At 49.2% G+C, this 12,039-nt stretch overlaps 1 protein-coding gene across 1 annotated transcript in view; it reads left to right on the plus strand.

Annotated features, from left to right (window-relative positions):
- Positions 1–12,039, plus strand: part of Slc13a4 (solute carrier family 13 member 4) — a 39,138-nt gene that overhangs the window by 7,101 nt on the left and 19,998 nt on the right. The window contains 3 exon segments of the mRNA XM_051151736.1: positions 8,950–9,086; positions 10,908–11,080; positions 11,467–11,521. Coding sequence (XP_051007693.1) covers positions 8,950–9,086; positions 10,908–11,080; positions 11,467–11,521 — 365 coding nt within the window.

The raw sequence follows: 12,039 nt of genomic DNA on the forward strand, positions 1-12,039 counted from the left end.
ACCCCCTCCCCCTCCCCCTCCCCCTCCCCCTCCCTTTTGTAGGTAAAAGAGAGATGTGATGGCTTCCTTGTGCGTGTCTAAGAGAGCAATCTACCTTAATGTCCACTTTTCTCGGGAAAGGTGTATAAAGTTGCTCAGCACATTTCTCTTTAAACCTGTGGAGCCAGAACTTCCTGGGTGGGCTGAGGAGGTGTGAGGGGGCAGGGGGCAGAGAGACAGGAGGGTAGAGGGCCATAGAGAACAGCTATCCAAGTCTCACCCTTTTTCATAGCCAGGAAGACCAATCTAATAGGCAGCCTCTTTGGAGGCAGTAGTTTGGGGAGGGGGCTTTTAACTTGACAGGAGTAGTCGTCATGTGTGATTAGGTATTGCTGTTTATGGGAGGGTGGGATTGAGACCTATTTTTATCATCTTATTCTACCTGTGTTTTTAGGTGCTTTTTGACGGGTACTTATTTTTACCAGTTGGGCTCTAAGGAGCAGCTTAGTCCAAATACAGTCTGTTCAACTGACCTCAGCTCAGATTAAAGAAAAATGCCAACAGGGTAGAGGAGATGGCTGATAGGTCCTTCAGGACCAGCCAGCTGCAGAAAACACACCGTTCCACCCCCTCTAGCTGCCCCCTTACACCAGCAACACGGCTCACAGGGGAGAGCAGGGCAGTGCTCCCCCAGGAGCCAGCCCCTCTTGACCCTCCCCTTGCTGAGACCTGAGTAGCCTCCTCATTTTGGAAGGTCCTTTGAAATGTCTTCACTTTTAAAATCCTGTTACTCAGTTACACTCCAGTGAAACGTATCCAAAAATTCCATCTAAGAGTAGGTCCCCTCCCTCCGAGCTAGCTGGATGTTTTCATCTCTTAGGTGGTACCAGCCAGAGGTAACCTTCTATAGACACACGTTCCAGTGCCCTCGGGCCGTGGTTCTCAGTTGCTGTTGCTGCTTGGGGCTCAAAAGAACATGATCCCCACATGAAGGAAAGCGTGTGAGTGGGCATGGTCCCACCCTGGGATGGTGGCTTTTGTCCTTCACATCACTCAGCATTCTAACTAAGTTCTAGATCTTCCATCCAGGAGATGACAAGAGTTAATCTGTCGTTTCTGCCCACTCAAGTCTTGTTTCTGGCCCTCCTGAGTTCCCCACCACCTGAAGCTATTTATAGTAGTCAGAACTCTGGAGAAAAACAGAACCAATCCAACGGGAAAGCAGGATGGCTATAGCTATAGATACAACAAGCATGGGAAGAGATGGCTTGGTTCTAGGGACCTGTCTTAGCCATGTTGCTGAAATACCCTGCGGCCTGCTTCTGCAGCAGGGACCCCAGGAGAACACTGGGTGAGAGTGCTGTGAACCCAGTGACCAAGAACCAGGAGCTGACAGCCTGGATCCCACCAGGGAGCAGAAAATTCGATGAGAGGTGCAGAGCTGGGGAAAGGGGCTTCTTCCCAAGCTGTTTACTTTATGCCAGGCTCCATGAAATATCATCCCCAGGCATTATGTTCTTTAATCTTTTAAAAGGAGCCATAGCTTTCTGCCTTTGTCTTCTAGAGAAGCAAACCGAAGCTCAGAAAGGTCAAGTCACTTACCTGAGGTTGTCCAACTGGTAACCGATGGAACCAGTACTTGAATCCGGGGCTGTGTAGTTTGTAAAACTTGAACTCATGGTCCCCGGGCCATCAGGAGTGAAAGCTTCCACCGAGTCAGTAGATGATGGGCGCAGCCTCTCGGTCTGCACAGGGAGCTCTTCCAGAGCTGAGTGGGCCAGAGCATCAAAGATCTGGATCCTGAGAACCATGAGGGAGGAAGAAACGAGTTAGGAAGACGTGGCTTCTGGTTTCTGTGCCTAGTATGTATGGTAGGCTCAACCCAAGCTAACAAGTCAAAGAGCTAGAAGGAGATCCCCATCATGTGCACCAGGTGTGAGGGGAAAACTCAGGAGCAGGCTGCTGTGTGTGGCCCTTCTCATACTCCTGCCCCAGAAAGTTGGAGCCCAATGACATCAGGAACCCTAGAGTAGAGATGGACTTCCTGCTGTGGCAGGTGATTGTACACCACAGTCCGTTTGACTTTAGGATTCTGCCATTTATTTATTTATTTTTTTAACTAGGTCTCTATTTATAGCCTATGCTGGACCCAACAATCTGTCCACTCTCGGCCTCTAGTGAGCTGAAATTACAGGCTAGCATTCCAAGCACTCTCCCTCATATCTCTCTATGATTTTCCCATGGGCATCCGGTAATACCTCCCTCTGCTGGTGTGCAGAGATCCATCCTGGACTTGAGACTTGTGTTTCCATTTTGTTTTGTTGGTTTGGGCTCGGCCTTGATTCTTACTGACACTGTATCTGTCTCTTAAAAGTCTTCTCGTCCCTTGCTACTGTGTCGCTTGTGATGCTGCCTGCCGAGGCACAAAAACAGCGTCACTCCAGTTAGCTCCAATTTACCATGTTTAAGAAAATGGGATACAGCGAGCACCAAAAGACCAGGCAGGGAGGTCAGGAATGGCACCATAGGAGGAGCTAGGCCAGCTTCCTGGGAAGCCCAGGCACAAAAATTAATTCTGATAGTATTTACACGGTCTGTCTGTACACACCCCCTCTCCATCCTCATGCTCTGCCATGAGCTGTCTCAGTGTCCCTACACTGCAAGCCACTGGGCCAGCCTCACTCAGATTCTTGCTATGGCAAGAGAGGTTGAAGGCAGGCCACACTGGGATAGCAGCCATGTCCTGCTGGAGTCTGATGTCAGGAATCGGCTTCCCTGCTGGCTTCCAGTCTTTCTGACCCTCTGGATGCCTGCCGGTTGTACTCTCTCTGTTTGTTCAAAGCTGGAGGCATTCCACACCCCACTCTCGAGCCCAGAAAGGCCTCTACCCTGCATGCAGGCTGACCCTCCCCCTGCATGCAGGCCCTTTGGCGATATGGGCTACACATCAGGTGGGCCCACCTGCCACGAGCCCAGCCTGTCCGGCAGCCTCAGCTGAACTTCATATCCAGAGCTGCTGTAAAGCTCAGCAGACCCTGTAGCCTTCTTCTGTGAAAGAAACAGCTTTCCTCTGAGCCAATACTAGAGCAAACTTCATGCCTGGCCTCAGAGCTCAGCCCCTGCCTCAGCCGCCCCACTCTGAACACTCCACACAGTCCCAGATAAGGAACTGGAGTTATGGAGAGCAAGGTCAAGATCTCCAGCCATACAGGAGCTAGGCCAGCCTTGACGCCCCCTAGATGCCCACCTGGGTTTCCCTACTAAGGTAGTGTTTAAATAAGTTTTTTTTTTTTTTTTATGTATGTGTATGTGTGTATGCCTGGGTGGGTCTGTGTGCACTACGTTCATGCAGGTGCCCTTGAAGCCAGAGGGTGTCAGATCCTCTGGAGCTGGGTTCACAGGTTGTTGGCTCTGTTTCTTAACAATTAAACTTTATTATACAACCCAACTAGCTTACACAAGAAGAAAAAAAGGTTAAAGGGACAAAAGAGTGAACCTTCTGGTATCCGTTCCACAGGGACGGGTCCTTAGGTGTCTCTCTGGCCCGCGTGCTGGTCCAGCCTTTTCGCTGCTCCACACGCGCTCAAGCCCGGGCTGAACCTGTTGTTCTCTCCTCCTCACCTGCCTGAGTCACGTGCGAAGGGCGGTCTCCTTCTCCCATTGAGGGTCCATAGGAAAAACAATAGCCCAGGAGGGGTTTCCAGGTCTGCTTCCTGAATTCCAGGCCCAGGATGGCTCCACTCAGTCTGTCACAAGGTACTCATGGGGTGCCCCAAGGGTAAAGCCTGCCAAGATTGCTTCCACCTGTGACAAAGCTTAATCTTTCCCACACATCCCCCTTCTCTTTTAAAAAAAAATTAAGAACTATATACACACATATACATATATACAGGGGTGCTAGAAACTAAACCCAGGTCCTCTGGAAGAGCAGCCAATTCTCTTTACTACTGAGCCATCTCTCCAGCCCCCAAAGGAATATTTTTATAAGCAACAATACCTTTTTTCTTTTCTTTTCTTTTTTTTTTTCTTTCTGGAGTTATTCATTTATTTGTTGAGGGGCGAGAGTCTTACTATGTAGCCCAGGCTGGCTTCAAACTTTCAATCCTCCGGCCTCAGTTGGTATTTCAGATGTGTGCCACCAACCAGACCTGACTCAATATGTTTTCTTTAACCCAATTTTAAGAGACTCAATATACAAAACAGGAGAAAGAGCAAGGCCTGCAAGAGCTAGAGTACCAGCTATGTGGATATCACCGCTCTCTTCCTTCCCGTAGCTACCCCTGGAATTTGCTGAAGCAATGGATGCACTTGAAAACCAGTGTTCCCAAGAATAACTGCCAGGCAATGAGAAGGGTGCTGGAGGCCCTGTGGGGCATTCCCAGCATGATGCCTCACTGCCTGTAGGGAAAGGCAGAGAGAAGGCTAGACTCAGCTGGCCACGATGCCCTCCTTAGACACTAGCCAGGCTGGAGTACTGGCACTGGCTCTGACAGGACTCAGTGTCAGTGAGAAGCTAAGTCAGGCATCCAAGTTTGGGACCTAAAGTTGCAAATGTGTCCAACCGGTGGCCTAGAATGGCTCTGAATGCAGTCCAACATAAAATGTAAACTCGGGCTGTGGAGATGGCTAAGTGAGTCACAGAACTTTCTGTAGAAGTGAGAGGACCTGAGTTCAAATCCCCAGCACCTACAAGAAGGCCAGGTGTGGCTGCAGGTGTCAGGAGCCCTACTGCTCGTGGGCTAGAGACAGGTGGATCCTGGGAACTCAATGGCCAGCCAACCTGGACTGCATAACAAGCTTTAGGCTCGTTGAGAATTTTGCCCACGCTGTAAAAGCAGCCAAAGTGGAAGCACCTAACCCTGTGGATATTGTGAGACCCTTGTGGTGGTGTTCTGAGTGTGAGTGTGTCTATCATAGCATCCTCTTACAGGCAAGAACAAGGAGTCAGTCATCTGTCTGTCTGCACACCTTCCCCCCGAAGGTTGTCCCAAGAGAGGTTAAAACACACATTCTTTGTGAGGAAAACAGCAAGATGAAATTGATAGATTTACATTCTAGAACTTCTTAGAACAGAGTCACACTCTCCCTCCTCTCATTAAAAAAAAAAAAAAGTTAAAAATTAGCTAAAGGGATACTTGATAGTACACACACTCACACACATGTGCATGCACACACACGCACACGCACGCACACACGTGCACGCACACACACTTATACATTATACATAGGGACCATGCCCCAAGTCGCCCTGTGGTTGCCTAGAAACATGGAGCATCAAATAACTAGATCTATTATGCCACCTGGTGCCCTGCAGTCTTGCCACGGAGGACCAGAGTTCACGTGCCCTTCTGGAGCTCAAGCCTGCTGCCACCTTTGCGTCACTGTACTCATTGCTTTAGGATCATCATTAAGAACAATGAGCTAAGTGAACATGGGTGCCACAGTGCGACAGTGATTCTAATGACGCATGTAGCTGATAGTTGACTAGCAGATTAACATACACAGAGTAGATACATCGGGCCTGGGGATAACCCATAGGCCAAACAGGAGGCAGGAGATTTCATACTCTTCTGGGAAGAGATCAAGCTAAAACTTAGGGTTTGTCTATCTATGGAAGTTTCCATTTAGTATTTTTCAACCACTGTTAGCCTTGGGGTGTCACTAAAACCCCAGAAAAGCCAAACAGCCGATAAAGGGAGGTGGCTGTGTCCAGATAGTCACGAGTCCATTTGTGTCCAGGGAAAGTATGTTTAAAGCTTACTAACGCCTACAACGAAAGCCACCTGCGACTCCCTAGCAAAAGACTAGTTAGTTAATAGGCATCCTATGGCCTTTGTCCCCTAAACCAAGGCCAGAGAGCTGTGCATGTTGGTAAGAGGCTGGGACAAGGTGAGATCTCTAATAAAGTCAGGAAGCAGGTTGCACACTTAAAAAAAAAAAAAAAAAACACCAGTTAAGATAATCCTTAAGAATCTGGACAGTTGGAGATTCCCTGGAGGGGTTCTTTTTTTTTTTTTTTTTTTTTTTTTTTTGGTTTTTCGAGACAGGGTTTCTCTGTATAGCTTTGGCCATCCTGGACTCACTTTGTAGACCAGGCTGGCCTTGAACTCACAGTGATCCACCTGCCTCTGCCTCCCGAGTGCTGGGATTAAAGGCGTGCGCCACCACGCCCGGCTCCAAACAAGCAAGCTCTTCTTGTGGAAGACAAGTCAGTGGGCTGAGAAAGTCATAGGCCCCAGCACTGAGCGGGATTTGCCTGTGGCTTTGCTCTGTGCATGAGCCTGCTCAGTGTGCTGATCGGCCCAGACTAGGTCAGGCTTTGAGCACAGTACCTAGGAACAGGAAGAGTCACCAGAAATCCTGGTTGTGGAGGTGGCAGGCCATGCTTAGCTAGGTTTGCAGCTGGCATTTAACCTTGGCCACAAGTTGACAAGCTAGAGATTTACAGAACTCTGTTTACATGAGAAGAATAAAGCCAAGGGTGGCTCCACAATCTTGCTAGAGTGGCTGTCTCTGGAGTTCTCACTCCTCCTCCTTTACTGAGCTACTTCTGTACCCAGAGCCCCGGGCTCACATGCAAGAGTCATTATTAAACAATCCTTCTCTCTCTTTTTTTTTTAATTTTTATTAATTTATTCTTGTTACATCTCAATGGTTATCCCATCCCTTGTATCCTCCCATTCTTCCCTCCCTCCCATTTTCCCCTTATCCCCCTCCCCTATGACTGTGACTGAGGGGGATTACCTCCCCCTGTATATGCTCATAGGGTATCAAGTCTCTTCTTGGCAACCAGCTGTCCTTCCTTAGAGTGCCACCAGGTCTCCCCCTCCAGGGGACATGGTCAAATGTGAGGCACCAGAGTACATGTGAAAGTCATATCCCACTCTCCACTCAACTGTGGAGAATGTTCTGCCCATTGGCTAGATCTGGGAAGGGGTTTAAAGTTTACCGCCTGTATTGTCCTTGGCTGGTGCCTTAGTTTGAGCGGGAACCCTGGGCCCAAATCTGCCTATCATAATGTTCTACTTGTAGGTTTCTAGGACCCTCTGGATCCTTCTACTTTGCTATTCTCCCATGCTTCTCTCATCTAGAGTCCCAATAGGATGTCTTCCCCTCTGCCCCAGTTTCCTGGTAAGTGAAGGCTTTCATGGGACATGCCCCTTGGGCTACTGTCCAGATATAAGTGAGTATATACCATTTGAGTCTTTCTGCTTCTGGGTTAACTCACTCATTATGATGATTTCTAGCTCAATCCATTTGTCCACAAATTTCAGGAATTCCTTGTTTAACAATCCTTCTCTTAAAGACAGATGAGCACTATGCTCTCTCACATCCCCTCTGTGCCTCCCTTCATTCTCCAATAAGTAACTAACTGTTTATGGGGTTGGGGGTGACTGCAGATATGCATGTGTGGAGGTCAGAGAGCAACTTTAAGAAAGCAGTTCCTTCCTCCCTCCTTGTTTGAGGTAGGGTCTCTCTTGCCCCTGCGTGATACGACAGCCCCGCTGACCTGAGAGCTCCCAGATGACCCTGTCTCAGCCTCCCGTCTTTGCCACGGCAATACTGGGATTGCAGATGCACGCTACCAACTCTAGCTTTTTATAAGGATTCAGGGAACTCAGACACCTGTGTTCAGGCTGGCACAGACTTCTATCTGCCAAGCATCTCCCTCGCAGCCTCCCTCCAACTTTTTAAAATCCAATAATCAAAAGAGAACGCAAAGTGCTTATATCGGTATTGCTGACTTCGAATGGCACCTGGTTACAATATTTAAATGTCCCTTACAGTTCAATTGTGGTTTTTTGGTCCGGCAGTTAAAACTGTCCTTGTTTTGTCACTTTAAAAGACATTTTAAGTTAAGAGTTCAACTTCTCAAAAAAAAAAAAAATTCAACTTCTCACTTTCTGCATGGCTCTTCCAACCGTGTGACTATTATTTGCTGAGCATTTATTTTTGCATGTTATCCAGCTGCAGCCCTTTTTTTTTTTTTTTTACATAAGACCAAAGAGGTGGATATAAAAGCTCAGCAAACGATAGCACACACCCAATCCCAGCCTCGCTCTGAGCACTCTGTAGTGTATGGAATTAACTGAAGCCACAGTCCTGGCCTTGCCCCCAGTAGCTTCCACAGCGACCGATCAGAGGCTAGAGCCGCAGGAAGGTTTTCTGGAGGGCACTGTGCTGAGCCAGAGATGAAAACAGAGTGTCCCAAGTGAGAACACAGCAGAACACAAGCGACAAGGAAGGGGAACACTGGGAGTGGAAAGATTCAACAAAGGTGGCCATGGGTGTACAGGCAAGACAGGGTGGACGAGGCGGGAGGGTTAACCAAAGTGAAGGATGAAAAGTTTACAGTTTTGTTCTTTCTTTATTAACATGTCAAGTTTTTCTCATTTGAGTGAAACAGGAGAAAAGGAAGGTAACTGTAAAATTACCTTCAAGAATTCTATCCCACTGAGTTTGGCAGCACTTGCCTATAACCTTGGCAGAAGTCGAGCTTTTAGTTTCTGGGACAGGATTTTCTCTGTGTCGCCCTGGCTGTCCTGGATCTTGCTCTGTAGACCAGGCTGGCCTCAAACTCAGAGATCCACCTGCTTCTGCCTCCCGAGTGCTGGGATTAAAGACGTGCACCACCACTGCCCCATGGAGTTAGGATTCTTATTTTAATTTTAAGTTATTATAATTTATTCAAATTACATTCCAATTGTTATTCCCCTCACTTGTATCTTCCCATGGGCGCCCTCCCTCCCTCTTCTGCCCTATTCCCCTCCCCTAGACCTCTACTATTTTACTTAGTGATAGAGTGCTTGCCCAGCATGGGAAAGGCCCTGAGTTTGATCCCAGATAGCCAGCTATTGGAATAAGCCTCACCTCCCTGCTCCTCCTTCACCAGTCTCTGGCTCTCAGAACACACTGTACTGACCCTGGCCCTTTCCCAGTGGGTAGCTGACTTTCCCTGCCTCCCTACAGGTGGCGGCTGAGTACTTCAAGAACACCACGCTGCTGCTGGTGGGCGTCATCTGCGTGGCAGCGGCTGTGGAGAAATGGAATTTGCACAAGCGCATCGCCCTGCGCATGGTCTTGATGGCCGGAGCCAAGCCGGGCATGTGAGTCACATGTGGAGTCCTGGGGCAGTGGCCTGAGTCACAGCAGGATGTGTACTTGAGCTGCCCTGCTAATGGGGAGAGGACATCAGAGCCATGGACTCTGAGCTCCCGCATCTGTGAAAGAGTTCTGATAACCATGGAACACAGGTTTGCACAGCAGCCCAGATGCTACTCACACCTGAATCTAAAGAATTCTCTTGACAGCCTGGGCTGTGAGGACAGCAGGTTTGCAACACCTGAGGGCCCTACTAGAAAGCGCAAAAATGAACCAACACAAACATTTTTCTGATTTTCCCTGTAAGGGTAGGGTTTAAGAAGATACGGGCGTCACCTCCCGTTCACCTGAGTTACTGGGGCTGTTTCAGATCACAACTCCATCAGGCATGCCGTACCTGACCATGTCATCACATGCTCCCTCTTTCTCCTTCTGTTGTGGTATCAAACGGGAGCTCCTCACCTTCACAGAATATGTGGAGGGCATCAAGGTGGACAGTTCTGTGTGGGCCCCATTCCCGCTGCACCCGGTGTCCCGTGGGCCTCTTCCCTGTCCTGACTCCTAGCTCATAACCTTTCACTGCATCTTACGTAAGCAGCCTCACCAGCTGGAAGGGTGAACTATGAATAACATAGCGTTAGCTTTCGGCATTGGTCTTTTAGACTACTGTGTTGGAACTCTAACCCCTGGTCCTATCTTTTAGGTTGCTAAGTGGAGTTGCTAACCGTCCACCCAAGCCCACCAACCATCTGCCCACTCACCTTCCTGAATACACAGGGACATTTCTCTCATCATGTTGGGCCTTACGGCTCCTTTATTTTCATTCTGTTTTGTTTCGTTTGTGGTACTGGGGGGAGGGGGTGGGGGAGTTAAGCGAAGCAAACCCAGCTCCTTGCCCTAAGCCAGCACTCTAGCCCCGAGCCACACCTCCAGCCCCAGCATAGCTCTCAAAAACATGATATTATCTACAGGAATTTTCACCCATTTGTGTTTCCCTTCTTCCCTACTTACCACACTCCCCAGCAAGTTTGTACCCGCACAGCATGCTAACAGTGGGTGTGCAAAACATGAGAACTACGTTGCTGTCTGCTCAAACAAAACACAGCCAGGACTCTGCCCTACTCAATCCACACGTGTGTTGTGCCCAGACTGTACAAAGTCATCTAAAATATAAATAAGGTATCTTTGTGTCTGTCTCTCTTAGGCAATGGGCGCCAGATCTGCAAAGGGCTCCAAAGTAAAAGGGAAATAATTTGAAGGTTATCTTTGCTCTGGGCTCCTCCAAGCTTGAGTCTTTGAGAGACCAGCTGGGGACAAGCATACAAACAGCGACAGGGCTCGCTTCTGTGGCTTTGCGGCCATCCTTGCAGCTAGTTGGCGCTTGGACAAGGAGTGGCGGAGGACTAAGTGCCAGACATTCATCGCTGTTTGCTCCCAAATAACGATGCCGTAGAGAACAACAGAGAGCAAGAGATTCCTTAGAGATGCTGGTTGCAGGGGGAGGGAAAAGAATCCCCTTATCCATAAGAGACACGTGGCAGAGCGCCACCTAACGTCCACACAGAGAAGAGCAACCATTGAGTCCGTGCCCTGAGACCTTTCTATCAAAAAAAAAAAAAAAAAAAAAATCCTTTCCTTCCTTAAAGGCTTTCTTCCTGGCCAAGGTCACTAACTAGCCATGACGTACCAATTGATCACCGGACTAGTGCTGAAATAAAGGTCCACTCTGCACCAAGAACTGGGAGTTGGAAGTCGAATGGCCCCTGTGGGCCATAGGAGCCCAATGCAGCAGGTTAACGCTCTCCCCACCCGTCCCTGCCCTCCAGGCTGCTGCTCTGCTTCATGTGCTGCACCACCATGCTGTCCATGTGGCTCTCCAACACCTCTACCACCGCCATGGTGATGCCCATCGTGGAGGCCGTGCTGCAGGAGCTGATCAACGCCGAGGAGGAGCCGCTGGCGGCGGGCAACGCCAGCACTGAGGAGGCTGAGCTCATGGGTACGGTTCACTGGAGCTCATCTCCCCATTGGCCCTCCACCCCAAGTTCCCTGCCAGTCTCCACTTGTGCCACTCGCTGCCCGAGCCGGTGCCCATCCCTTCATCCTCCTACTCTCTTAGCCGTGCCAGCTGCCGTAACCCGAGCGCCCCTTTACCCAGTCCCACTCTTCCATCCTCCTTCGCTTAGAGGTATCCCCGCTTCTCTTTGTCCCAAGTGCTCAAGCATTACTACAAAACCCTGGGGTCTGTCTGCATCTGCAGTTCCACTGTAGAAGGGAGAAGGTCATCTGTCACACTTCTACCCCTGCCCCGAGCCCCTGGGCTTCCACATTCCAGGGTCCACTCCAGCCTCAGTTTTCACTTCCTGCCTTTCTTCGCCACCGTAGGCCTTGACGTAAACAAGAGACAAACTTCTGTGGAACTCATCTTTGTCAACGAAGAGTGAGTATGATTGTCCTCTTCCTAGACAGAGCCTCTTGGGCCCATTGGAGAGGGCAGGAAACATAAGACCAAGTGCACCTCCTTCAGATACGCCAACCAAGCTCACCATCCCGTCTCCTCGCATAGGATCCACTTCTCAAGATCCTGAGGGAGTCTCCCTTAATTGCAGAACATTTGGGAATGGGAGAATAAAAAGACCGATGTTAAGCCAGGCGGTAGTGGCGCACACCTTTAATCCCAGCACTCGGGAGGCAGAGGCAGGGGGATCGCTGTGAGTTCCAGGCCAGCCTGGTCTACAAAGTGAGTCCAGGACAGCCAAGGCTACACAGAGAAACCCTGTCTCGGAAAAAAAAAAAAAAAAGACTGATGTTTAATCTGAGTAGCTATGGAAGCTGCCTTATGGCTGCCAAGTACAATTTTGTCTATACTGATATGCTTAGAATACCAGGGGACAGTTGGTGACAGGCGTGTGACGCTCTAGAAAGATAAAGCTAGGAAAGAAGAAACATGGTCTTGAA

Source organism: Acomys russatus, chromosome 10, assembly GCF_903995435.1.
Source record: "Acomys russatus chromosome 10, mAcoRus1.1, whole genome shotgun sequence".
In the NCBI taxonomy this organism is placed as follows: domain Eukaryota; kingdom Metazoa; phylum Chordata; class Mammalia; order Rodentia; family Muridae; genus Acomys; species Acomys russatus.